Here is a 25,864-nt window from a genome sequence, read left to right on the forward strand (position 1 = left end):
CCCCGTCGTCGGGCGGGAGGCTACCAGAGCTGAGCGGCTGGGTCCGACGGCACAGCTGTTACCCCGGCGATGGCGGGGACGGCGCTCAAGAGGCTGATGGCCGAGTACAAACGTGAGTCCGGGGCCCACCCCCTGCCGCCTCACGTCGGGGCGGCGCCCCGTCGCCCCTCCTCCCGGCCCCAGCCCCGCGCCCCCGTCCCGCGCTGCTCCCTGAGGCCTGGGCGGAGCGCGGGGCCCGGGGAAGCTGCGCGCGGCGCCTCGGCCTCCTCAGCCCGCGGGCCTGCCCGTTTGCCCGCGGTTAGCAGCGAGCGGCCGCAGGGCTCTCCGGTCGCCGTGCCCGCCGCCCCCTCCCGAAGGTGTCCCTAAACCTGGACGGAGGACGCGCTGAGGGCCGGAGTGAACGTTCCCGCCGCGCTGGTTCAGCCGCGGTTGCGGTCAGGTTCAGTCGTCGTTTGTTGTGGGTTTTCCTCTTGGCCCCTTTTAGTCGCTTGGAGAGCTCCCCAATTCCAGCCTCGCCCACGTGCGGTTGAGGGGGGTGGGGAGGAAAGCCTAAACTGCCTATTGGGTTAAAAAAAAAAAAGTGTTACAAGAAAACAAGCGCTTTGTGATGGGTCTGAGGTGAAAGGTCAACTTTTGGCTTTCTCTCTAACTCGGGAACGGAGGTTTTGAACTGTGCCACCGCCTGTCGGAAACCCTCAGTGCTTTCTTAGCCGCAGAATTTTTTAATATTTGGGCGAAGCAAAGGGAGAAATGAGGACCTAGAAACATGCCGTATTCCAGGTTCTCACCGCGGAGTGCTCCCGGGGAGAATTGCCGCTGCGAGTCCCGGGGGGCCATCCCCGCCGTAGCTGGTGGGGACCCGCGGCGTCCCCTCCTGGTTAGGGGCAGGGCCTCCGGAGCCGCAGACCTGGGGTCGGTCGCTGCCTCTCCTGGTTGGCAGTGACCTTGGCCCTCAACCTCTGCACTTCCTCACGTGTGTCAACGGAAGACACAAGAAACGTTCACACCTGTAGATAATTTTTATGAGTTTATTTGAGCTAAATTGACAATGGTCGGGAAGCGAAACCTCAAGGAATTGGAAAATTGGTCCAGGAAATGGAAGTTCTGCACCTTACTTTATACATTACAATCAAAAGAGAAGGCGTAAGAGGGTTACTTGAAATCCACTGGTCTTGGGTTAGGGAGGCGGGAGGGAAAGCAAGGCAGGGAACCCCTGGGATTGGATGAAAAGTAGAATGGTAGACACACACTTCTTTCCTCACCTAGGTGGGTGCGGGATAGTTAAGTCAACAGTTAACCGGATAGCAGTGATAATGCGGGGATTTGTGGTCTCACCCTGCTTGGAGGGTTCCGGAAAAAGGGAAATTACTTTGTTTTTGCAAAGGCACGTTAATCAGATATGTTATTCTAGATGAAAAAAGACGCCAGGCTTAGTTAAGGTGAGGATTAACCTTTGTTGCCCTGGCTGGTGTTTTCAGTGGTTAGAACGTTGGGCGGGCAGGTCAAGGGATCGATTCCTGGTCAAGGGCATGTGCTTGGGTTCTGGGTTCACTCCCTGCCCCCGGTCAGGGCTTGTGAGAGAGGCAACCAATCCTTGTCTCTCACTTAGATTTTCTCCCCCCCCCCCCCCAAAGTGATGGAAAAAATATCCTCGGGTCAGGATTAACTACATAACTACTTGCCATGAACCACCTTTAGTTAAAAAGTTTTAATTTCAGACCATCCTGTGTGGTTATTTTAGGTCTCAGTTTGTAAGGCCTCCACATAGACCTTTCCTGAGCTTTTCAGGTTTAGTATGTGGCCCCTTTTCATCCACACCTGGGAAGACTTGTGCTTCTCAGGGTCCTTGATAGGTGGCTTTTGATAATGTTAGATGTTACTGTTATTATTACATTGAGGATACGTTCAGAAGGAAGTTGAAAATGAACTAACATGATGAAGTCGTAAAAATAGTTGGTAGATACGCATGCAGTGTAATTTCCTGAACCATATCAGTGGCACTGTGCTGGAAGAGTTGATGTTTGGCTTGGGCAAACCAGTGTTGCAAATGCGGGGTCATTAAAATGAACGTTTAAACAATGCTCACCACCTAGCACCCTCCATAGTAGGAACATATAGTTAAGAGAGACTTGGGAGAGGACAGTGGGGAAAGATGGTTCACTCTGAACCGGGGGGGGGGGGGGGGGGGGGGGGGGGAGACACGGGACTGGTGCCTCTGTTTCTTCATGGGAAACCTGATGGCTGGGGCTGCTGTTAATGTGTGGGAACACCTACCATTTCCTGTCATCTTGGTCTCTGTTTCTGGATCTGTTAGCCTGTTTTGCCCCGTTTCTAGACTGTGAGCAGGGATTAGTTTCTCATTTCTGTAGAGAAGGAATTAAGTTCAGGTTGTTGCTTCAGTCCAGCCTTTGCACTGTTGGACCTGGTACTTGGGAACAGTTATAGAAGGACAGAAATTTAGAGGTGGTAGGACCTTGGATAGGATTCTGTTTAGGCCCTTGATTTTACAGGAAATTGAATTAACAGAGACACAAAATTATTTGCCTAAGTTCTTAAAACCAGAAAAAAGGAGAGCCAGGAAAAAACTCAAATGTTTTCAACTGGTATCTTTTCTTGAGGTTTTTGTCTTCATACATCATCTAGCTTTTCCTAGGGGTGTCAGAGATAGACTTAAAAATTTATTCTTTCACAGTTTTGTAGGCCAGAAGTCCCAAATCAAGGTGTCAGGAGGGCCACACTCCCACCAAAGGCCCTTGGGAAGAATCCCTTGCCTCTTCCAGCTTCCTGTGCTTGCTGCAATCCTTGGTGTTCTTGGCCTGTGGTAGTGTAACTCCAGTCTCTGCCTCTGTCTTCACATGGCTGTCTACCCTCTTGTGAAGTTACCGGTCATTGGTTTAGGCCCCACCCTAGTTCATTGTCATTCTCATTTTAACCTGAGTACATCTGCAAGGCCTCCATTTCCAGATAAGGTCATTTTCACAGATTTTGGAGACATTATTCAACCCAGTACAGTGTCTAACAGGAACCCCAAACTTCCATGTGTAAAACTGAGCCCCTGCTTTTCTTGTACCATTGTTGTGCCCCATTTCAAGTGTTTGCAGCTCATTCTCTCTGTTGTTTGGGCTCAAAACCTTGGATCCATCCTGATGCCTCACTTTTTTAATATCCACTATTTTCTTGATGTCCTACTTCAGACTTTATCCAGGGTCCCATGTGGGCCCAAGCCAATCCCCAGGCCTGGGGATGACTGCAATTCAATCCCAACTGGTCTTCTGCTTCTACTCTTGCCCCACTTGGTTCTAATGTTAGTACAGCAGAAAGTCAGATCATGTCACTCTGCCTGGGACCCTTGGTTGTAGTAAAAACTGAAGTCCTTGCAATGAGCTGTCAGGCTCTACATGTTCTGGCCCTTCTGCCTATCTGACCTTATCTACTCCTCTGTCCTGGCACCTTGCTTGCTGGCCCTGCTCACTTTGTTGTTGGCACACTCCTGTCTGGACGTCAGCACTTCCTTTCCCTGGATATCTTCATCATTTGTGCCCTGCTCCCCTGGAGAAGCCATCCCTGAACCACTGGATGCAACCCATCCTTCCTGGTACTGTCATCTTCCCTGTCATGAACCCTTTAGCTTTTTAAAACGTTTAACCTGAATCACTTCTTTAGAGATGCTAGTTACACACTTTCCTTCACTTTGCTTTTTTATTTTATAATGTCCTAGAGTTTATGCTATGCTAGTGCACAGGAGTGTTCATCATTCCTTTTCACAGCTGCAGGTATTCTCTTGGGACATGTGAACATAATTTGACTGGTCCCCTATGGATAGTATTGGGCTTGTTTCCAGTTTTTTACTATTACAAATAGACCTGAATTGAATAACCTAATGCATGTATCCTTTCTTATATTTACCAGTGTATCTGTGGAGTAGATTCTGAGACAGGATTACTGAGTTAAAGGTTAAATGTATATTTCATTTTGCGTGGCAGCTATTTTTAAGCTACTTTAAAAAAATGCTTTTAACAACATTGTCAAAGAATCAGTGACATAGTTTTGCAAATTTTTCTGACAGTGTTAAGATTTTGTTTCTCTTTTTGAAGTTGTTTTTATCTGTAAATATGAAACTCTGTTGGGGGGTGGGGGTGGCGGGTGTGTAGTCCAGAGCATTCCTTCCATCTGGAGAACTGGGTTTCTGTAGTTCTGTATGACCAGTAGATGCCGCTGTTGAATAGGAATGCTGGTGGGAAGGCTGCTGGATGTGGACTGGTTCTCCAGCTACAGTTTAGACAACCCTTTGCCTCTCCCTAAAGGAAGGAAGGTGGCACAGAGGGAAGTTCCAAGGGGGAACTCCACAAATGAAGAAGAAAGCTAGCTCTTTTTGGTGTGAGCTTCTCCTCGAGATCCCTTGAAAATGATTGGTGTAATTATTTCTCTGTGTTGCTCTTAGGCATCCTACTCCCATTCCCATCAACATTGTCTTCGCCCACCCCCACCCCGTCCCCCCTGCTCCCCTTAGCAGTTTATAATTCAACTGCCTTAATCTGTTGTTTATTTTTTTCTTTTTACAAACCCTTGCCAAATCCAAGGGTTTCAGCCTCACTGGTAATTGACCTCATTTGCACTTGGTTTTTCCCTCCTTGAAGTATTTAATGCCCTGGGTGTTTGGGACCAACACTCATTTGTGTGGCTTCACTGCCCCCCCCCCCCCATCTGCTGCCTCTTCCTCTTCACCATTGGTAGCAGACTTGGCTCTCCTGTGTCCCTTTACTTGTTTCCTGGGTCAGAGTTTCTCTACAGTTGTTACTGGCATTTTGAGTGAGATAATTTTTCCTTGTGTAGGATGTATTTATGGCAGAATGTTAAGTGTTCCTGATCACTTCCTATCAAATGTCAGTTCCCAGTCACCGTGCAACCTAAAAACGACCCCCTGTATTTCCAAATGTTTCCTGGGTAACACTGCTCTGGAGAGTCCATCAGGCACTGGGGGCTCTGTGCACTCCCCATGCAGTAAGTTCCCCACTTTCCTTCTCCAGCATTCAACTTCCCTGGAGCTCCAGACTCATTCTTGACCTCCTTGTTAGTCACCTTGCTTGTCTGTTTACTGATGTCAGCCTTCACAGGTTTAAGTGAGAACTCCCCCATTCCAGCCCAGTAATGGCGCCACCACTCACTCAGTGGTCTGGACTCCTTGTTTGTCCTCAAGTAGCACATCAGCTTCGTCAGCAAGCCCTGCCCCTCTGCCTGTGGACCAGAGCTCAGCCTCTCTGTTCCTTACCACGTTCACAGTTGCCACTCTGGCCTAAGGAATCATCTTCCCTGTGGGAACTGTTGGAGTAACAGCTTTTAAAACTATTTACTAGCTTGAAATATAACCGACAAAGAAAAGTACAAGGAAGGACACAGTCAGCCCAGGGAGTTCTCAGGAAGAGCATTACCAGCCAGGGGAAGTGAGATGGCTGCCAGTTTTTAGAACCCCGTGGTGTGCGCCCATCCCCAGGCAGCTCTTCCTCACAGAAGAGTCTCCTTGTTTAGCTTTGCTTTTCCACGAAAGCATGCACTTTTTAAAAAATTTTCAGCTGAGGATTTAGAGTCATTGGATGCTCACTTGCTTAAGCTGGTATCCTCTGTCTCTTTAGGGAGCATGCCAAAACGTTAAATATCAAACTCTGTAATTATTCCAGTGACATTTCACCTGTTTCCCTGTATTTTTCCAGAGGTGGATTCATAGGGGATTTGTTATAGTTTGGTATATGTTGCTCTGCATAGAAGCATGTTGGTTGCTTCTTAGAATCTGAAGCTCTTCTGAGCGATGATGTAAGCAAGTGAAAAAAAAAATTCTTAGACATGTCTCTTGGTGCACATGTGTGCACATATCTGTTTGTACTCCTACGAGGAATTGCTGGGTCTTAGTAGGTCATAGCAACCTCATTTCCAAAATAACAATTTATACTCCTCCCAGCAGCGTGCTTTTGTTGCTCCTCATCTATGCGGACACTTCTTATTGTCAGTTTTCTAAACTTTGGTGACTGCGTTATTCTGGTGGGGGTGGTGCTATCTCATTGTGGTTTTAGTTTGCATTTCCCTGTGGTTAATCAGGTGGATGCCTTGTCAGGTTTACTGACCACTTACATATATATATATTTGTGTGTGTGTGTGTGTGTGTGTGTGTGTGTGTGTGTGAAGTCCCTGTTCAAATTTTGTGCTTGATTCTTTTTTTGGGTTGTTTCTATATTTTTATTGGTTTGTAAGGCATTCTTTAGAAGTTCAGGTATTTGCCCTTTGTTGGCTATATCTGTTGCAAATACCACCTTCCTCTGACTTACCTTTTTACTCTCTTAAAGATGCCTTTTGATTATATTTTTTTAAAGAGATATCTTTTGATGTCAGAGTTTCTTACTTTTAATGTTCTTAATTTTATCAGTCTTTTCCTTTATGATTAGTACTTTTTGGTTATTTAACTGTATTGTTAGTTCTACAATGAGCATGAAGATATTCCCCTGTATTATTCTCTAGGAGCTTTATTTTATATTTCATAAAACAACTGACATTAGTTTGGGGTGGGGGTCAGCTTATTGAGATACAATTTACACGCAGTAAATTGCACCAGTTTCAAATATACCATTCTTGGAGCTTTGACAGTGTATATTGCTGTGTAACTATCAATACAATCCTGATACAGGACATTCCTATGGCCCCAGAAAGTTCCCTTGTGCCCTTTTGCAGTCCCCTCTCTCTCCTGTGTGGCCCCTGGCCTCCGGCCACACTTGATATGCTTTCTATTACTATGGTTTTGTTTTTTCTAAAGTTTCATATAAATAGACTTCTTTTGCTTAGTGTTTTGAGAGTAATCATGTTGTTGGGTATGTCAGTGGTTTGTTCTTTCATTTCTAAGTGTGTTTCCGTTGTACACACAGATCACACCTTGTTCAGTGACGGAGAGTGGACATTTGGGTTGGTTCCTGTTTGGGGTTATTAGGAATGAAGTTGCTGTAAACATTCATGTGTGTGTCTTTGGGGATGTATGTTTTCATTTCTCTTGAGTAGATAGCCACCAGTAGAATTGCAGGTCTCAGGGTAAGAATACTGTATGTTTAAACTTTTTATTAGAAATGGTCAAACTGTGTAACAGGGCAACCAGACCGTTTTGCATTTCTGTCGATGCATCAGAGATCCAATTGCTAAACTTGCCAACACTTGGTATTATCAGTCTTTTTAATTTTAGCAATTCTGTTCTGACTGAATAAAGGTGTTTTTGCAGATAAAGATGTAGAGCCATGTCTTTTTGTGGTTTTAATATTCATTTCCCTTACGACTCACAGTGTTCAACATCTTTCCATGTGCTGATTTGCCACCCATGTCGTCGTTGGATGTCTGTTCACATCTTTTGATGAACATCCAGATGGAAGAGATGTATAGAGCCAAGTATGGGGAAAGGGTGTGGAGCTTGGGTGCCCTCTCTGGGAGCACCACTCTCCCAGTTCCTCTGAATGTTCACCAACCTTGAAGCTCCCTAAATGTCATGCTTTTGGGATTCTATGGAGGCTTCCTCTTGTAGGCATGATGGATCATTACCTCCATCTGCAGCTCCTCTCCCATCTGGAGTGTGGGGGGTGGGGCTGAAAGTTCCAGGCTTATTTCTAATCACAGCTTGGTCTTTCTGGTGACCAGCTCACATCCAGGAGCCCTACCCTAAGTCACCTCATTAGAACAAAAGACTCCTTTTACCCAGGGGAGTTCAAGGGATTTATTTAGGAGCTTTGTATCAGGAACAGGATTTGGGGGGGTAAGGGGGTGCGCAGGGCACAAATAAAACCAAAGATGCTCCTGGTGTTCTTATCACTTAGGAAGTTCCAGGGGTTTCAGGAGCACTGTGCCAGAAGTTGGAGACAGAGACCAGTATATATTTTCTTATTACGTTAAGTGTCTCTTCTCCCCTTTTAAAATATTTATGTATATTTTAATTTTTGTATGTAGTATGAAATAGGGGGAAGGTTTTATTGTTTTTAATTTTTAATTTTTTTATTGATTTTTATAGAGAGGAAGGGAGAGGGGTAGAGAGAGGAAAAACATCAACATGAGAGCAAAACATTGACTGGCTGCCTTCTGTGCGCCGCCTACTGGGGATGGAGCCTGCAACCCAGGCATGTCCCCTAACTGGGAATCTAACCGGCAACCTTTTGGTGCATGGGATGAAACCCAACCAACTGAGCCACACCGGCCAGGGTGAAAAGTTCTATTTTTTTGGTCTAAAGATTAGCATCATTTGTAGAAACGACTGTCCTTTCTCTCTCTTCTGTAGTACTGCCTTCAGAGTGAATGGAGGGTCAGTATTTCCATGGGTCTGTTTCTGGCTTGTGGTCTATCCTAGTCCATTGGTTTGTGGAACTCTGCTAGCATCACAATGCACATACTGTAGTTTTGGAGTAGTGGTCTTGAGAGAGTTCTCAGTTTATTGCTTTTAAAGAGTGTCTTGGCTGTTCTTGGTTGTTTCCATTTTCATGTATCCTTAGTCTTGTCAAATTCAAACACGAAAGTCTTTTGGGATTTTGGCTGAGGTTGCACTGAACCCATAGATTCATTTTGTGAAGGATTGGTAACTATATAATACCAAGTTTTTTATCCTTGAGTATGATATAATCTTTAAAAAAAAAAAAAAAGTTTTTATTGATTTCAGAGAGAGAATAGAAACATCAATGATGAGAGCAAGGGTCAGCTGCTCCTGCACACCCCTTACTGGGGATCGAGCCCGCAACCCAGGCATGTGCCCTGACCGGGAACCTCGACCTCCTGGTTCATAGGTCGGTGCTCAAACGCTGAGCCATGCCAGCTGGACATAATCTTTCTTTAATAAGTTCTTTTTAGCTGTTTACAGATCTTTCACATCTTTTTAAAAGTTATTTTTATATATTTCTGATTATAATTGGTATCTTTTTTTTTTAGACTTTCCCTTTCTAACTTGTTAATATATAGAAATACAACTCAGTTATACACACTGCCTATTCAAAAGTGATGGCAAACTCAGTTTTTCTAATAATTTATCTTCAGGCTCTTTTAAACTTTTTATGTACAGTGGCACAGCATCTGTGAATAATGACAGGTTATTTTTTCTTTTCCAGTCCTTAGACCTGTTTATTTAGCAGAGATTTGTTAATTTTATGTCTCTTTAAAGAACCAACTTTGGGTTTTGTTGATCTTCTATTTGCATGTTCTTACTATCTTAGTCATTTCTCCAGCACTCAAACGGGGCATGCATTTGGCCTGATTCCTTCCTCCTGTGTTGTCTCCCCTCTGGCCCATTTTTCATCTTGTGCTCCTCATATTTCTGAATTTGTTCACTGGGAGAGTTTCACTTTGGAGCCTCTCATATAAAAACTAGGAGGCCAGGAATTGAAATACACTTCTTAGTGGCAGCTTCTAAGTGGCAGAGCTGGGCCTCAAGTTTTTCAACAGCTACTAATGGTTAATTGCAGAACAGTGCTGCTGCAGACTTGTCTCTCACTGTTCCTGCCTCAGCTCTGCAGTCTGATTCTCTGTGGTATATCATGTTTGTGGGCCCATAGGTTGTGCAGTGATGTGAGAGGCTGGCAGCTGGTCAGTGCAACAGTGCTCGAGGTGCTTGATTCAATCAAGCTTTTGAAGCCTCAGCTCTGGTCCCATCTCTAGTTTGTCTAATAGTGACATGAGATGCCTTTCAGTTGGAAAATAATACACTGTGTTTGATTTATGAGCTTTAAATAACTAGCAGGAGTATTTTGGAAATACAGTTAAGCTCTTTTGTTTGTTTCTCCATTTGTAGAATGAACGGGTTTCTAGCTTAAAATTCTGCTTTTTTGCTGGTATAAAGACTGTTCACGTAGTTTTTATCAGAACTGTAACCGGAGCAGTCATTCACTTTGTACAAAGAATTTTGATCTGCTAATATGTATACTATGTAATTTATAGTTTATATACTTTTTTTTTTTTTTTAATCTTTATTGATTTGAGAGAGAGGAAAGGAGAGGGAGAGGGAGAGAGAAACATCAATGATGAGAGAGTCATTGATTGAGCCCACAACCCGGGCATGTGCCCTGACCGGGAATCGAACCCCGATCGCCTGGATCCTAGGTCGATGCTCAACCGCTGAGCCAGGCCCGGCCGGGCTAGTTTATATACTTTTTACAGTTGTTTTGTTAAAATACCAACATAATATTTGTTCTGTTTCATAATGGTTTTACTTTTTAATTTTGCAGAGTTAACACTGAATCCTCCAGAGGGAATTGTGGCAGGTGAGGCACTAAAGTTAACCTTTTTCTAATTTACTTCTAGTAGCTAAAGCTGCCTTTGAAGTGACAATGTGGATATTTTTCTTTTCCTGCAGGCCCCATGAATGAAGAGAATTTTTTTGAATGGGAGGCATTGATCATGTAAGTTAATCATATGTGTTGTTAGTCTTAAGACTTTACTGGAAATTGGACCTGTGCATCACGTTTGGCAGCGCGACTGTGCTCAGGAGTGTTGATTAGAAAAAGGGCCAAGTGCATCTGAAGTTTAGCTCTTCTCTAATCTGATCATCTGAAGGTGGAAAACAACACAGACATTTATCTATGAGAAATGAGTGTTTCCTTAGCACCACCAGTAAAAGGTTTAGTAAGCATTATATATTTTGTAGAGTTTTAAAGTAAATGTTGAGTGTTCTGGGCTGTGCAGCGTTACCTTCAAACAGCATGGGTGGCTTTGGCTTTAAGAAATTCTAAGCACCAAGGCTTTGAGATTGGAAAGGCTCTTTTGTGTGGGGGTGACCATCCTGTCTGTGCACCAGCTCTGGTTGCCCCTTTGCCTCTCCTTCTGTGTGCCTGGCCTTTCATGTTCCTGACCAGGAGGCATGCTCAGTTTTTCTGAGATGACCAGTACACTTCCTGCTCCATTCTAGAAAGACTGTGACTGGATTTCATGGTATTTCATGTACAGTGATGTTTAAAGAGCAACAAATGGACCTCTGATTTTAGAGTCTTCTATGTCTCTGTGACCCAGGCTCTTTTTCTTCTTTCTACCTTAGATGTGCAATTTTTGGCCATTTCCTTTTTTTTTTTTAATCTTCCCCCGAGGATATTTTTTCCATTGCTTTTTCAGAGAGAGGATGGGGGAGAGAGAGAGAGAAAACCATCAACGTGAGAGACACACATCGATTGGTTGTCTCCTGCATGCACCTCACCGACCAAGGCCAGGGATTAAGCCTGCAACCAAGGTATGTGCCCTTGGCCGGAATCGACCCTGGGACCCTTCAGTCCGTGGGCCGATACTCTAACCACTGAGCCAAACCAGCTAGGGCTGAAGATGAGTTTTTTGATAAGCAAAATATTTTCAAAATCAGTAAACACTATCCAGAGACAGTACAGCAGCATGCTAATGTTTCTGATCATTTGTAATGACCTCATTGCTTGAGTCCATGATACTTCATAGTTTTTCTCTGTTTTAGTTTCTGGCATGAGGATGTCTTTGCAGCCTATATTTGTATCTATACGGTATTGTGTCTTTCACTCCTACAGCAATGATAAATTGGATTGCGTCATCGGTGACCTACCTCCAATGAAACACGGCACTAGTTAGTGTAGCTTTTTGTGTTTTAAAGAAACAGGAGATCACACTGTAGGGACTTGATCTGTAATCTGCTTTTCTCATTTACTGTATCACTTGCACTCTTTATATTAACACGGTCATACACACATACCACCAAGCAGCAGGCCTGGTTGTAGGGGCAGATTTTTGGAAGTCTCTTCTGAGTGCAGAGGTCCATGGGCACCTGATAAGTCTTTTGTTTCTGGGAGGCAGTGGCCATGCAAAGCCCAGGAGACTATTTAGAAGCCCTTAAAGGGACACATGAGCCTTTCACTATGTTTTTTTAATAGTGCTATTGTTAAAAATCTGTTAGGGTAACGATTACTAATTTTAGATAAACAGTATAAAATTAAATCAATATTTTGAAAACCTGTCTTAAAAAGTAATTAGAACTGTTTTTAGGTAAAGCACTTTTATGTTTGAATAAGGCTTTTGCTTTAATGTGGAATTCCCCTGCTTCAGGATCTGGTGAGTTTGTGGGCTTTGGTCCTGTTCCAGATCCTTTTACAAACAAGAGTCCGTTCACCAGTGTGCTTAAAACATCTATTAAGGAATTAACTGTCCTCCCGTTGATTCGGCTCACCCTCCTGTCTTGGCAGACAGCTGGCTGAGTTTTTCTACTTAGTGATAGGTTTTCTTTTATTTCTTTTTATTCTGTGACTGTTTCCAGAGTTTCTTCTGTACCCTGGTGTTTATAAAAGCTACGCTCGCCTCATTTTCCAGAGTTGCAGCTTGCCTTTGGAGCCCCCGTCCCAGCCGTGCCGGGAAGAAAACATCTTTCCACATGTCCCAGACACAGATACTGAGAGCCTGTTATTAGGGCCGTTGTTCACAGATACAGACATGTCAGGAGTGACCCCAAACCTCTACCCTGAAAGAACAAGATTTAGGGACTGGGGTGGGAGCACAAGAAATTAATGAACGGGAAGAACTAAATAATAAGATTGCCACCGCCTATTTTCTGATTAATAGTGGGAAATAGCTCTGTTTACTCTTCGGAGCTTATGTTAGAGCCTGCAACTGGGGCGGGGGGTGGGCAGGGCTATATGGCTGCCATGGCTTTATGGTCTTTGACTAATCACTGTGCCTCTCTGACCTTCACTTATCTGGATCAAAACAGAGGTTCAGCATCCTTTTGACAGTGGCTTCATGTTCCAGAGTCTTGCTGCATGACCTCATTGGCCCCTGGCCTTGGTTGGGGGAGCTAAGGTTCTTAACTGTGCAGGTTGGGTGTGCTCGCTCTTTGGAGCCCTTCAGTAGGACAGAGCCCTGCGGTGCAAAGGCAGAAGTCCCTTGGACTTTTGCCACCTTGTTTCTGTCCTTCCCAGCATTCTCCAGGTAGCTGGTGGTGGTGACCTCCCTGGTGCAAAGTGGGCCTAGCTGCTGCTCCTTCTCCAGACCAGGGGGAAATGACAAAGACTTCCCCTTTTTGAATGGTTGGGGATCCTTGGCTGACTCTACCCCCATGTTACTGTGGCACATTTGGGTCCAAGCTGGGTTACCACCGTGGGTGTGAGGATTCCCAGGCTGTTGCTTCTCTCAGGACTGTGCTTGGCCTACCCCAGGTATGAACATCGTGGTCACAGCATCACCCTTAGATTGGGCTTTCTAGTTTACAGAAGACTACCACAGAGCTTCTCTCATGGGTGTTGTGCCTACTAAGATAAACCCGAGATGTTAAAATAGATGCTTCTGATTTGTACTGTATGTTCTCTGACCCAGAAGTCCCAACCCCAGGTATTTCTTCAACAGAAGTGCTGTCAAGATCTCTGTGTGAGGCCATTTACGCAACACTACTGCAGGAATATGGACATGCCACTATCTAATGTAATTTACTGCTCATCCACACAGTGGAATGCCATGTGGCTTTGGACAGGGTCAGGCAGCATCCACGCACTGGCCTAGAGAAGGGTCCACAATGATTATGGGGTGGAAGAAGCAAACTCTGGAAGAGTATGTCTAGACCAGTGTTGTCAGCTGGTATTGATCTCACCCTCCACCCCCTCCACTCCCAAGGGACATTTGGCAATGTCTGGAGACATTTTTGGTTGTCACAACTGAGTAGCGGGAGTTACACTACTGGCATCTAGTGGGACACTGCTAAGCACCCTGCAATGCACAGGATGGCCCTACACACAGCATGGGACTGTCTGGCCCAAGATGCAGCAGTGCTGAGGCTGAGACACCCTGATGTGGCATGAGGCATCCCCCAGTGTAAGATTTTCAGTTTTATTGAGATGTAATTTATATCCCCTAAGTTGTCCTATACTGTCAAGTCAGTGATTTTAGTAAATATGGAGTTCTGTAGTCATCATCACAATCCAGTTTTAGAACATTTCTAAGAAGGTCCTTATGCCTATTTGCAGCCAGTCCCCATACCCACCTCAGCTGCAGACAGCTCTGCTCTAATTTCTAACTCAATAGAGCTGCCTTTTCTGGACCTTTCCTCCAAGTGGTATCATAAAATACCTAGTCTTTTGTGTCTGACTTCTGGTACTCCGTGTACTGCATAGATTGAAATCCTCTGTTGCAGGGTGTTGGTGTTCCTTCCTTTTTGTTGCTGAGTCATGTTCTGCTCTGTGATGGGCCACATCTGATGTATCCACTCCCCAGCCAATGGACACTTGGGTGTCCATGTTTGGGCTTTAGTGCCTCTGTGAACTGTCTGTGTGGACATGCTTTTCCGTTTTTTTGGCTGGATTCGCAGGGTTGGAATTCCTGGAGGGTAGTGTAAATCTATGCTTAACAGTTTAAGAAAGTCAAACTTTTCCACAGTAGTTCACTTGCCATTTTACATTCCCACCAGCAGCACATGAGGGTTTTCATTGCCCCTCCCCCTCCCACCACACACACTTGGTGCTGTCTGGTTCCAGCCGTCCTACTGGGTATGAAGTGGGACCTTACTGTGGATTTGATCAGCTTTCCCTTGAGGACTAAGTGCATTGACCAGGCCCCTCATGGCCTGCCAGGCTGTGCTGGGGACCCTTCTGGAAGTGGAGGGTGTTAGAAAGTAATGTGCCTTTCTTTTCTTAAAATATATTTTTATTTATTTCAGAGAGAGGAAGGGAGAGAGGGAGAGAGACAGAAACATCAACGATGAAAGAGTCATTGATGGGCTGCCTCCTGCATGCTCCCGATTAGGGATCGAGCCCATAGTCCGGGCATGTGCCCAGACTGGGAATCGAACCTCGATCGCTTGGATCATGGGTCGATGCTCAACTGCTGAGCCATGCTGGCCCGGCAGTGCCTTTCTTTTTTATGCTTCAGGCAGTTATATCTTTGGAGCAAAGCAGTCCCTTAGTAATCCAATTCAAGTTTAAGTACTAATGATGGGTTTACAGTCTTTTTTATTTAAACCCCGGTCATATGTATGAGACTTTTTTTCCTGCGCTATGACAAACCTGAAAAAGGGAATGGCAAAAACAGTGTCTTCACCACCTGCCCCAGCTGGAGAGCCGTGTGGGCTGTGGTGCTGGGACACGCCCAAGGGCAGGTGGCTCACACCAGGTGCACCTAGCTCCACAGGTGATCGGTTGTGATGGATGGTACAGGATCGGGGTGCCAGGACTCCGGGTGGAGGCAACAGGCAGCTGTCCCTTGCACAGAGCAGTCACTGTGAACCAGCGGTCAGGGTTAGACCTCGGTGTTGCTCTCAGTATTTGTTCCTCGGCATCTGGCTCACCTGAGCCAGTGATCAGAGTGAGCGATTTGGAACAATTTCTTTTACAGAGTACAGCATGGGTATTTTGTTTTAATACTCATCTTAGCAAATAAGTAAGCACCTGTTTCAGAGCTCTGAGATAACTTAGGCCATTATTTTAATTAATAAGACGAAAAGTAATTTTGGGACTTTGAAGAACGTGTATTTGCCTCAGATAAATATTTGTTTCCTTTGCTTTTCTTGTACAGTTTTTTCCTGGAGATTTTGAGATGAGCGTTTAGTGATGAAGTGAGGCTGTATCACTTCTGTATTGCCTGGAGTATGGCACTAAAATGCGTCCAAAAATAATACTAATTATGTCTCCCTGTCTTGCTTCAGGAATTTACTCGCTAGTGTTTTCCATCAGTCAGCTGGATGCCACTGCCCACGTGGCCCAGCTGCAGGCTCTCCCAGGCACCAGAGCTTCTGGACGAGAAAGGAGCCCTGGTTTTAAACCAGTAGCGAACCAGAGCATTTGAAAATCACTTTGATATTTAAGATGTGGGAACACTTTAGGAAATGTTTGATCATGTTTCTGAGGCTGCAGACGACCCAGTGGATTTTTTTTTTTTTAATTTTAAAGAAAGCACTATTATGAGAAACAAAGAACTGTTATCAAAGTATTGAGCAAGTACCATTTGGCTCATTCCAAAGACATTACCCAGACATTTTTCTCTGTCAGGGGTGCCAGGGAGATTGAAGCCCTGGCATGCATTCCTGACATAGTAACACTGTTGCTTTAACGATAGTATCTCTTATTGCCCAACCTCTGAGTTAGCAGTTTGAACTGTGTTCTCCTATTAACTCTGGAACTGAACTGATTTAGGACCTTGACCAACTCATTTCATCCTTGAATGTCCCAGCTTTGCTTAAGTGAAAGCAGCACTTCCTGACAGTCTTCATCAAGACATGTGGAGTAGGGTCCAAGTGGCATGTCCTGTCTGCTTTGAGCTTCTGGGAAAGAGGCGTGGACCGATGGGAAATCTCCCGTGAGTGGTCTGTGCTGACCTGTGTGCAGAAGGATAGGCTTCCAGGCATCATTCAGGAAGAGCACAGCAGGGCTGGAGCTGCCCTGTCCCAGGCTGGACACCCTCCCCTGCAGCGGAGCTGGGCCACCTCTCTTCCAGGGGCCCACCCAATGCCCGCCTCTTCATGTGGCTTTCCTGTCCTGGTTTCAGGCCAAGGCTCAGGGCGCTGTCTTGCAGTGACATCCTCCAAAACAAAGTAGCTATTCACTATGGCTTCCCCCAAAGTAGCAAGGACACAGTTTTCAGAATCAAGATTAGCCTCTTAAATGGAAAATATTTAGCTCCACCGAACACTTCGCCTTGTTCCTGTTTTGACCATTTTACCGCAGCCCAGCCTCCAAGGCTGGTGACTGCGTCCTGGCCTCCACTGTGGTGGTGTCATCGAAAGCTCTGAGTGTTGACACCAAATGAAAATAAAGCTCTTTCCTGTCCTTTCCCTTTCTTTTTTTCTTAAAAAATGTTTTTTTAATTAATTTTAGAGAGAGGAAGGAAGGGAGAGAGAGAGAAACATCTATGAGAGCCCTGGTAAGTCTGCTCAGTGGTTAGAGCGTCAGCCTGTGTACCAAAGGGTCGAGGGTTCAATTCCTAGTCAAGGGCATGTACCTCGGTTGTAGGTTCACTCCCCACCCCTGGTCCAGGCACTTGTAGAAGCAACCAGTCTGTGTGTCTCTCTTGCAGCGATATTTCTCTCTCCTTCCCTCCCTCCCCTCTTCCTCCTCCTACTCCCTTTTATTCTCTCTGAAAAATATCCTCTGGTGAGGATTAACAAGAAAGAAAGAGAGAGAAAAGAAACATCAGTTGGCTGCCTCCTGCACACATATCAACCCGGGCATATGCCCTGATCAGGAATTGAACCGGCAACTCTTCTGTGCAGGGGACGGTGCTCACCCAACTGAGCTACACTGGCCAGGGCTAAAGCTATGCTTTTGAATTTTTTGTCTAATTTTTTTCCAGTGCCATATCTTGTATTTATTTATTTTGAGAGGCAACAGGTCTCCTGTGTTGAACTGCCTCTGCAGTGGCCAAGGCTTCAGTCCCTGTGATGGACTCCCTGTGCCGTAGGATTAACAAGTTAGGGTCATTGCTTAGAGAGAGACAGGTGTTTCTAAAGGGGCTTCCTCTCAGTTCTCAAGAATAGAGTGGGATTTCTTTTCTTACTGAGTTGATGGGGCGTACCCAAAGTGGTTGCTGCTGTAGTGTTTGTAGCTGTCATTCAGCAGTCCTGTTTCCTTTGAAAATTTATATAGGAAAAATGGTCTGAGATGTGTTAAAACTGCTCTAATGCAGATTTTGTAAATGACATTTGTATGAGGCGGACGAGTTCATCTCTGTTAAGATGTGAGCTGGTGGCTCTCACTCCTCTCCTGCTGGCCACTGTATGTATATTGATCAAGAGAGTGTTCATTGATGCGTATAGAGTTTTAAAATGTGATGGGACTTCTGAAGTGGTTCAGTCCATTTCTGCCACTTTCCACAGGAGGAGTTGGTGAACCCAGGCAGACAGGCATGCACGTGCCTGGCGACACTGAGTGCTTGGGTGACCGTGTAGGTGCAGGGTGTGGCCCCTAGCTCAGGCCTTCAGGTCAGGGCTCGCTCGCTGCACTGCTGCACGTGTGCACGCCTAGCCTCCTGCAGGAAACCTGGCAGGGACCACCTGTGTGCTCCTTACCTGCTTCTGGAAGGTTACAAAAATTACTTCTGAGGCTCCTTTGAAAATTAAAAATAGCCTTTGGAAAACAACTCTCAACCCCTTATATATTTTGCTACAGTAGAATCTTGCTATAACAGGTGCCATAATTTATGTCTTTCTCCGAAAATGTAATTGTATCGCATACACAGAAAAGCAGAGTCCTCAGGGCCTTGCCGGGCCGCCTTAGTTATTTTCTCTGATCCATGATGGAGGCTCTGCTGCCCTGCTGCTGCCTCTTATGTAAAAATTGCCAGTAACTTCGTCTTTGTGCTTGTACCTAAGATTTAAACTAGATTAGAAAGGGACAATGAGACAGTATTTTCCATTCAGGAAAAAATGCCAACTTGTCATTAGTATTTAGATAATCTTTTCATGTGCAGTAAAACAATAAAAATGTCCTGAACTTATTTCCAAAGTGTGGTAGACATTGAAAAATCTACCTTCAAGTGCTATGTATTTTATATCTTCCAGGGGCCCAGAAGACACTTGCTTTGAGTTTGGTGTTTTTCCTGCCATCCTGAGTTTCCCTCTTGATTACCCATTGAGTCCTCCAAAGATGAGATTTACCTGTGAGATGTTTCATCCCAACAGTAAGTGCTTTTGGAAGTTGCTTTGATGGTTCGAGGAGGGTCCCAGAGTAACTACATGAAAGGTAGTGTCAGGAAGTGACATAGACCACTGAAAATATTTTTTATGTTCTGAACTTGAGCAGATTAATCATGGTGATATTGACAGTGATTTCAGTTTAGAAGGACAGTGAAATGTAGATAAAAGAAAATGTGGACCTAACATTGGGTGCCATTTGAGCTGGCCATCCTGCTGGTAGTGGGGTCGTAGGAGGAAGCCAGAGTGGGTGTGTGCTCAGAGAGGGCCACCTGGTCCTCCTCGTCACAGTGTTTTTAACAGTGGAAAAATTGAAAGCAACCTGGGTTATCAACAATAGAGAATTCATTGAGTAAGTTGTACTAATCCATATGTTAGCATACTACATGGATATTTTAAATGACTTAGAAAATATTTAATGATATTTGTGCTATATTGAATGAGAAAAGCAGGTTATAATCTGTAAATTTGTTAATTTATTTTTTAAAATACATCTTTATTGATTTCAGAGAGAGGAAGGGAGAAAGAGAGAGTCATTGATTGGCTGCCTCCTGCACGCTCCCTACTGGGGATCAAGCCCACAACCCAGACATATGCCTTGACCGAGAATCGAACCATGACCTCTTGGTTCACGGGTTGATGCTCAACTGCTGAGCCATACTGGCTGGGCAGTTTGTTACAATTTAATTGGAACTGTAGCACAAAACTGTTTTTGTTTTGTTTTGTTTTGTTTTGTTTTTATATCTTTATTGATTTCAGAGAGAGGAAAGGAGAGGGAGAGAGAGAGAGATAGAAACATCAATGATGAGAGAGTCATTGATCGAGCTCGCAACCTGGGCATGTGCCCTGACTGGGAATTGAACCCCGATTGCCTGGATCCCAGGTTGACGCTCAACCGCAGAGCCATACCCAGCCGGGCAAAACTGTTAAAATTTATTCTCTCTCAATGGGATGAGCTTTTCTTTCTATAAATTTTTTTTCCCGCTAAAACCACCATGTATTACTTTAAAAAAGAGGAAACTAATGTGATTTAAATAAACTTACTGTACTTTATTTGAAAAAGTATCTAGTATCAGGGATTAGAATTCCTGAGTGGCTGTAGTGTTTATGTCTTCCTTGTCGAGGTAGGTAGAGATTTCAGGTAAGAGAGTTAATAAGGAAAAATGTTGTTTTCAGTGACCAAATTTAGAATAATGTTCTTTTTTTTTTCCCTTTGTTAATCCTCACCTGAGGATTTTTTTTTTTTTTTAGAGAGGGAGGGGGAGAGAGAGAGAAACATCAATTGGTTGCCCCCTGCACATGCCCCAACCAGAGTGAGGGATTGAGCCTGCAACCGAGGTATGCGCCCTTGGCCAGAATTGAACCCGGGACCCTTTACTCCTTGGGGCCGATGCTCTAACCACGGAGCCAAACCGGCTAGGGCTGCTTTTTAACATTTTTAGTAGGAGTGATTACATTACTGTGAACTGAAAATTCATTGCTCTCTAGTCAGTCCATGGGCGTCTTGTTAATGATGCTATTTGATGAGAGAGGGATTAGATTTAAACATAGTTGATTTCCAGAGAGTACAGACAATCATTTTTATATTAGAGTAAGTTAATAAGTCCAGTTGCCTTTGTCCTAGCCATGTGACCATTTAAAAAAAACAAAAACCATATGAAGGTGGAATTGTCCCATGATGACTAGAACTGGACAGACCAGCCTAGAGCCCCATCGGGATGAGCAGTGCCCTGAGGGCCTGCCTATGCCCACCAGGATGTGGACGGGAGTGTGACACTTGGGGCCTCAGGTTGTGCTCCAGCTGTGCAGATAGCCGACTCTCTGTGTCTGCACCTCCTGCTCCCTTCCTCTGTGGCCTGACCACGTGCCGTGTCACTGGCCCCTGCAGTCTACCCTGATGGCAGAGTCTGCATTTCCATCCTCCATGCTCCCGGTGACGACCCCATGGGCTACGAGAGCAGCGCTGAGAGGTGGAGCCCTGTGCAGAGCGTGGAGAAGATCTTGCTGTCAGTGGTGAGCATGCTGGCAGGTAAGGAAAGGCCTTGGTCGCTATGGGCTCACCGCTAGTGGAGGAGCCAGATGGCTCGGTGGCTGTGCTGCCTCCCTCCTTTCTTGTTTCACTGGGGAGTTTATATATATGCTTTTCTGCTTTTTTATTCCTGTTATTTGTATACACTGTTCCAAGCGTAACCATACTTCTCATAATCTTGAATTTTAAAGATGGTATCATGTTGTATATGTGGTATTGACCAGAAGTAGCCGTGCTGCCTCCCGTGGGCCTCTCCTCATTTGGTAGGCATTTATCAGGGGACCTACTGTGTACAGACACTTTACACCAGGGGTGTAAAGCCCAGTATGACACATACCCCAGCTTTAGGGCCCCACTTTCTGAGGAAACAGTCCAGATTCACTAGCCATCACAGGCCACTCTGATAAATCCTGTGGCCGCAATATATCTGGGCTCTTAGGCCAGCTCCCAAGCTGGGACTATCTGGGATGAGTTTAGGACATTTGGGAGCTATGAGGGAACGGAGAAGGAAAGGCGCTAACTCTGGTGGAGGCACTGCCAGGACCTCTATGGCTGGAGCCCAGCTGTGGCAGGGAGCCCTGCAGAAGTGTGCTCTCTTAGAGTCTGCCCCCCATGGGATGTCAGATCATACAAACTGAACCTTAGAAAGATCCTTCTTGACACAAGAACTTGTGGGCCAGGTGTAGCAGTGGTTATAGCAGGCAGGGCATCCTGGAGCCCAGGGAAAGGGTGTGGGAGACACAGGCTGTAGAACTCAGGCTACTGGGGTGTAGGTGACTCCTTCCTGTGTTTCTGATCCAAGTGCCTGGGGAAGGGGGTGTGCTGTCTTTGGGGACAGGAATCCAGAGGGAGCAGGATTTGGGGAGGGAACAGTTTGGGATATGAGTGTCCACCCTGTGGGGCTTGTCTGGGAGCCATTCAGCCGAGGGTGGGTTGTGGAAGTGAGGTGGGATCATCTGTGGATAAGACAGTGGGTCACGGGTGGGACAAGGAGCATAATAGAAAAAAGGGCACATAGAAGGAAGGGGTCCTCAGAGAAGTGTGGGGGAGCGGTCTGGAAAGTCAGTAGGAAATGGAAGCATGTCTGAAGGAGGAAGTTGACAGTGCTGTAGGAGGCCCGGGGGGAAGTTCCACCTGGAGGCCAGCCTGAGTAGCCACTAGGTTTGGGCTGACCGCCTGGGATGCAGTGAAGTCGAGGATTTCAGTGCATGTGTGGTTTAAGCTGGGAGGCTCTCTCCATTCTCCCACTGAGTGGACGGAATCAGACGAAAGGTGTTTGAAGATGGGAGAGAGGCAGTAACTTGGCTATCTTCAGATGTCAGCTATAAATTCTGTTATAAACATTTTGCTATAAATTCTTTTACTTTTTTTTTAAGGTTTAATATAGTCTTTTCACACTTCTTTTGGAATACCAGTCCCCTGCTCTGAGCTGCTTTTCTAGTGCTGGCACCATGCTTAGTCTGGCTGGGCTGCCTCCCCTGCTTAGCTGTCTCCCTCCTGGTGCTACTCTAGGAGGCTGTGTCCCTTGGGCCTCTGCAAGCCGACAGAGCATTGGGGTTTCCTCGGTCAGAGTCTCTGGGCAGGGATTGGGGGCTAGCTCTGTCCAGGGTGGATGTTCCCTGCAGCCTGCCCTAGTCAGGGGTCCCCTAAGTACCATATTATTTGAGAAGCCTGTGCACCCCCGGTCATTCTGCCTCCTGCTTCCCTATTCATTCTCCCCTTTGTAGCACTTAGTTTGAAATGAGGCGTTTGTGGGTGTCAGTGGTCTCTGTGGGTTCAGTACATGCTGCCTCTCTGAGGGCTCAGATCATGGGGCCGGCTGCATAGCCAGTGTCCAGAGTGAGGCCTCATGTAGGGCCTGGTGAGGAAGGGTTTGTTCAATAAATGGAAGGAGGGAGGGAAACAATCCTATTGGAGGGTCAGAGAAGGTGTGACAGCTTAGGGAAGGAGGGCTTGAGTGGGAGGGAGCAGCCCTGGGCCACGCTGGGATCAGGACTGTGCTTACTATTCTGTTGATCTCTAGGCAGCCTTCTCTGCTCTGATCTGGTTGCTTCTCGGCCTTCTGACTGCCTGCATGGTGGTCACTGCCTGCACCTCTAACTGCCGGTTCCCCTGTCCCCTTCCCAAAGGCCCTGGCTGCCTCTCTGTTTGTCTCCTAGTTCTCTCCTGGAGCCACTGCTGGCCCCATCTGGCCAGCTCACAGACTAGTTAGCTTGGGGTGAGGTGTCCACATGGGCTAAGTGTCCATGTGCGGCCACATCTGCCTGGCCGTTACTCCAGTAGGAGCTAGCGGGGAGCTGCACTGAGAAGGGCTCTGAGAGAGGAGCAGTCTGCACAGAGCATGCTCTAGGGGAATAAGCAGGCGGTGGGTCATCTGGGCATGCTCTCTGGGCACCCCACAGGTCATGTTCAGGCTGTTCTTGTGTGCCCAGAGCAAGATAGGCGACTTCTGTGGGCACATTTGGACGCTCAGGAGGTCCAAGTCATGAGAGTAGATCTTGCCCTGAGATGCCTCTCTCCACTGACCTCTCACCTCTTCTCAGGCGAGGGCCTCTTATTTGTTAAAGAACACCCCCCGACCCCAGGCATTTCAGCCCTTAGCCTCTCACTGATTTCTGGGACACATCCCTGAAAAGGGATGTATTCAGTATTTTTGAATGAAATGAAGAGCTTGCCAATTCAGATCTCACTGTAAGAGCCCCTCTCAAGCGGACAATGCCTTCTCTTTCAGAGCCCAATGATGAAAGCGGCGCTAATGTGGATGCTTCCAAAATGTGGCGGGATGACCGAGAGCAGTTTTACAAGATTGCCAAGCAGATCGTTCAGAAGTCTCTGGGGCTCTAAGGCTTTGCCATGTGTGCACAGTCACCACCAAGCAGCTTCCAGTGTTTCTCCTCCAGGACGCTGAGTGACAGTGACACTCTGTGCTGGTACCAAACAAGGCAAGGCCGCAGAACTGCAGCTCTGGTCTTCTTTTCCACCCTTCCCACCCCAAACAGCTTCTCTTCTGAAATTACAGTTTATGTAGGATGATGACACTTGGATGCAGCTTTGGAGTGTTCCCAGCAAGGTGGTTCAGGTAGATTGTCCAGGCTGTCACCACTACCTCTCCCAGCTGAAGCGCCTGCGAACCCAACAGCTAGTAGCCTCCCTTCCCTCCTGAGTGCTGAGGGGTATGTGCTGGCCTCCCGGGACTGGAACCAGTAATGCTCCTTCCGAAGAAACGGGGCCAGGTGTCTATGGGTCCCTCCGGCTCCCTGTGTGCCCACGAATACGTTATATTTTATAAGCAGGTGTTTTTCTTATAATCTAGTTACATCTCTTTTATTTGTTGTATATTACAAACTATCACGCTTAGAAATACTTTCAGGAAATAAATACTTTCTAAGAATGTGGAAGAATGAACAGTAGGGCCGTGGGGAAGCTCACTGCTACCACACAGCCCCATCTTTCCTGACCGCGTTCCTCAGACACCAGCCGTGTCTTAGTTGCTAATGCGGGGGATAGGAGACTGGAGTTTTAGTCAGATTTCTTCTGGATCTACAGGAGTTTGTCTTCCCCAAGCTCAAAACCGGGGAGTTCTAGGCCTTTGTACATTGTGGCTGCAGTAGGAACTTGACAGTTGGGACAAAATTGTTCTTTGCAGCTTGGAGTTGGAAGGGCTCTACTGTTGGCGCCGTGCAGAGGCGTGCCTTATCTCCAAACTTGACCGGCGCTCGTGGAAGTGGGGCACGCAGGTCCCAGCCCTGGTGGGCACAGGTCACTTACGTGTGGATTGTGGTTTTGATGCCGTCGGTCTCCAGCGTGGGCGGCTCAGCAGCACGATGTCTGGTCCATTATGAGCAATAACAGACCTGTTGCAGTCACACATTCAGCCTGTTTCAACAGGCTGCTGTCAAATAGGAATTTCTATTTTTTAAGTAAGGGACGGCCTCCAAGACCTAGAATAGCTTTTACTTTACTTTGTCCTTTCCTTCCCTTCCCTTCATGATGTGTCTGGTGGACAGGCCGTGGCGTCTGTTTTACTGCCACCTCACACGTAATTTCTTGGGTTAACAAATACTGGCTGAAGGGGCTTTGCATCGGGCTTCAATGGAAACCAGATTCTCTCCTCAGAAGGGCGTCTTTTAAGATTTGGAATCCAGTGCAAGGACTTGTATTTGGAAGGGGAGGGAGAAGGGAGGCATTGCACCTCAGTAGTATTTGTAGGCCCGTTTGCAGGAGGTGGAGCCCTCTCCACAGAAAGGAAAAGTGTGTGGGGATGTGGTCTGTGGGCACGGCTGGAGTGTGGACGTTGTGGCCACATCAGCAGGTGGCCACAGGCTTCCATGAAATCTGGAGAAAGAAGAGGAGGTGGTCTCTTTGCAAAACAAAGTATTTTTATTAATTTGTATTTATTAAATACAATTAAATGGAAAAGAGAATCCCCTGGTTAAAAATAAAGTTATATATTTTTCCCCATTCTGCACTGTATTTTTCTTTGTCACATTTTTATATAATCATATGGAGACCCATGGCCAAGTTGCCCACCGTGGAATACACCAGAGGCCCCTCAGCAGAGCTGCCCTCCTGTGGGCATTGCCCATGGGCACCAAGACTCTATTCTGAAGACTTGTGTGAGCCCTGGAGAGGTTCATTCTCTCAGTCCCTTTCCTCCATTCTCCGTGTATTTCCTTCTGGAATGCTTGGGATCCTAGCTGGGGTCTGGGATGGCTTCAGGACTGTGATCTTGGGTAGAGGAGATGTCTGTGTTTACCACTGACTGTGGACGTGGGCAGCAAAGAGCAGTTGTGGGAGCAGGAAGCCAAGACCACACGTGAATTCTCATCGGGACTTGAAGTCACAGTCACTGTGGGACCTGCTTCTGAAGCTCCTGAGTGTGTAATTAGTAAAGGGGCACAAGGTGCCAGTCTTGCTGACCTGCAGTACTATGGTGACTGTCATAGTCGGCTTTTCTTTGTCGTCCACAGGCTTCCCTAGAACCAGGGCTGGCCCTCCTTTCCTGCCCCCAGCTCTCTGCAGCCTCTGAGGTGCTCCCGGTTCAGGCTCAAATCCCTCCTCCCTGAGCAGTGCTCTCTGATGTGATTTTGAGTTGGGGTGCCCAAGACCATCCCAGGGTTGGTGACTTGCTGGACTCACAGCTAGGATACAGGAGAGTAAAAGGATATAAGGCACAGGCAAGACCCCCATGGGGAGGAGTCGGGGACACCAGGTGCAGCATTTAG

At 46.3% G+C, this 25,864-nt stretch overlaps 1 protein-coding gene across 1 annotated transcript; it reads left to right on the forward strand.

The window, feature by feature from the left end:
- The first annotated feature begins 21 nt into the window (after positions 1-21).
- On the forward strand, positions 22-25,100 carry UBE2G2 (ubiquitin conjugating enzyme E2 G2). The gene is made up of 6 exons (XM_081139341.1): positions 22-112; positions 10,224-10,259; positions 10,352-10,397; positions 18,479-18,597; positions 20,499-20,639; positions 23,371-25,100. Exons 1-6 carry the CDS (start codon positions 70-72, stop codon positions 23,481-23,483), a joined length of 498 nt encoding a protein of 165 aa, XP_080995467.1. The 5' UTR covers positions 22-69; the 3' UTR covers positions 23,484-25,100.
- Positions 25,101-25,864: the final 764 nt, after the last annotated feature.

Source organism: Miniopterus schreibersii, assembly GCF_964146895.1.
Source record: "Miniopterus schreibersii genome assembly, chromosome: 5".
Lineage (NCBI taxonomy): Eukaryota > Metazoa > Chordata > Mammalia > Chiroptera > Miniopteridae > Miniopterus > Miniopterus schreibersii.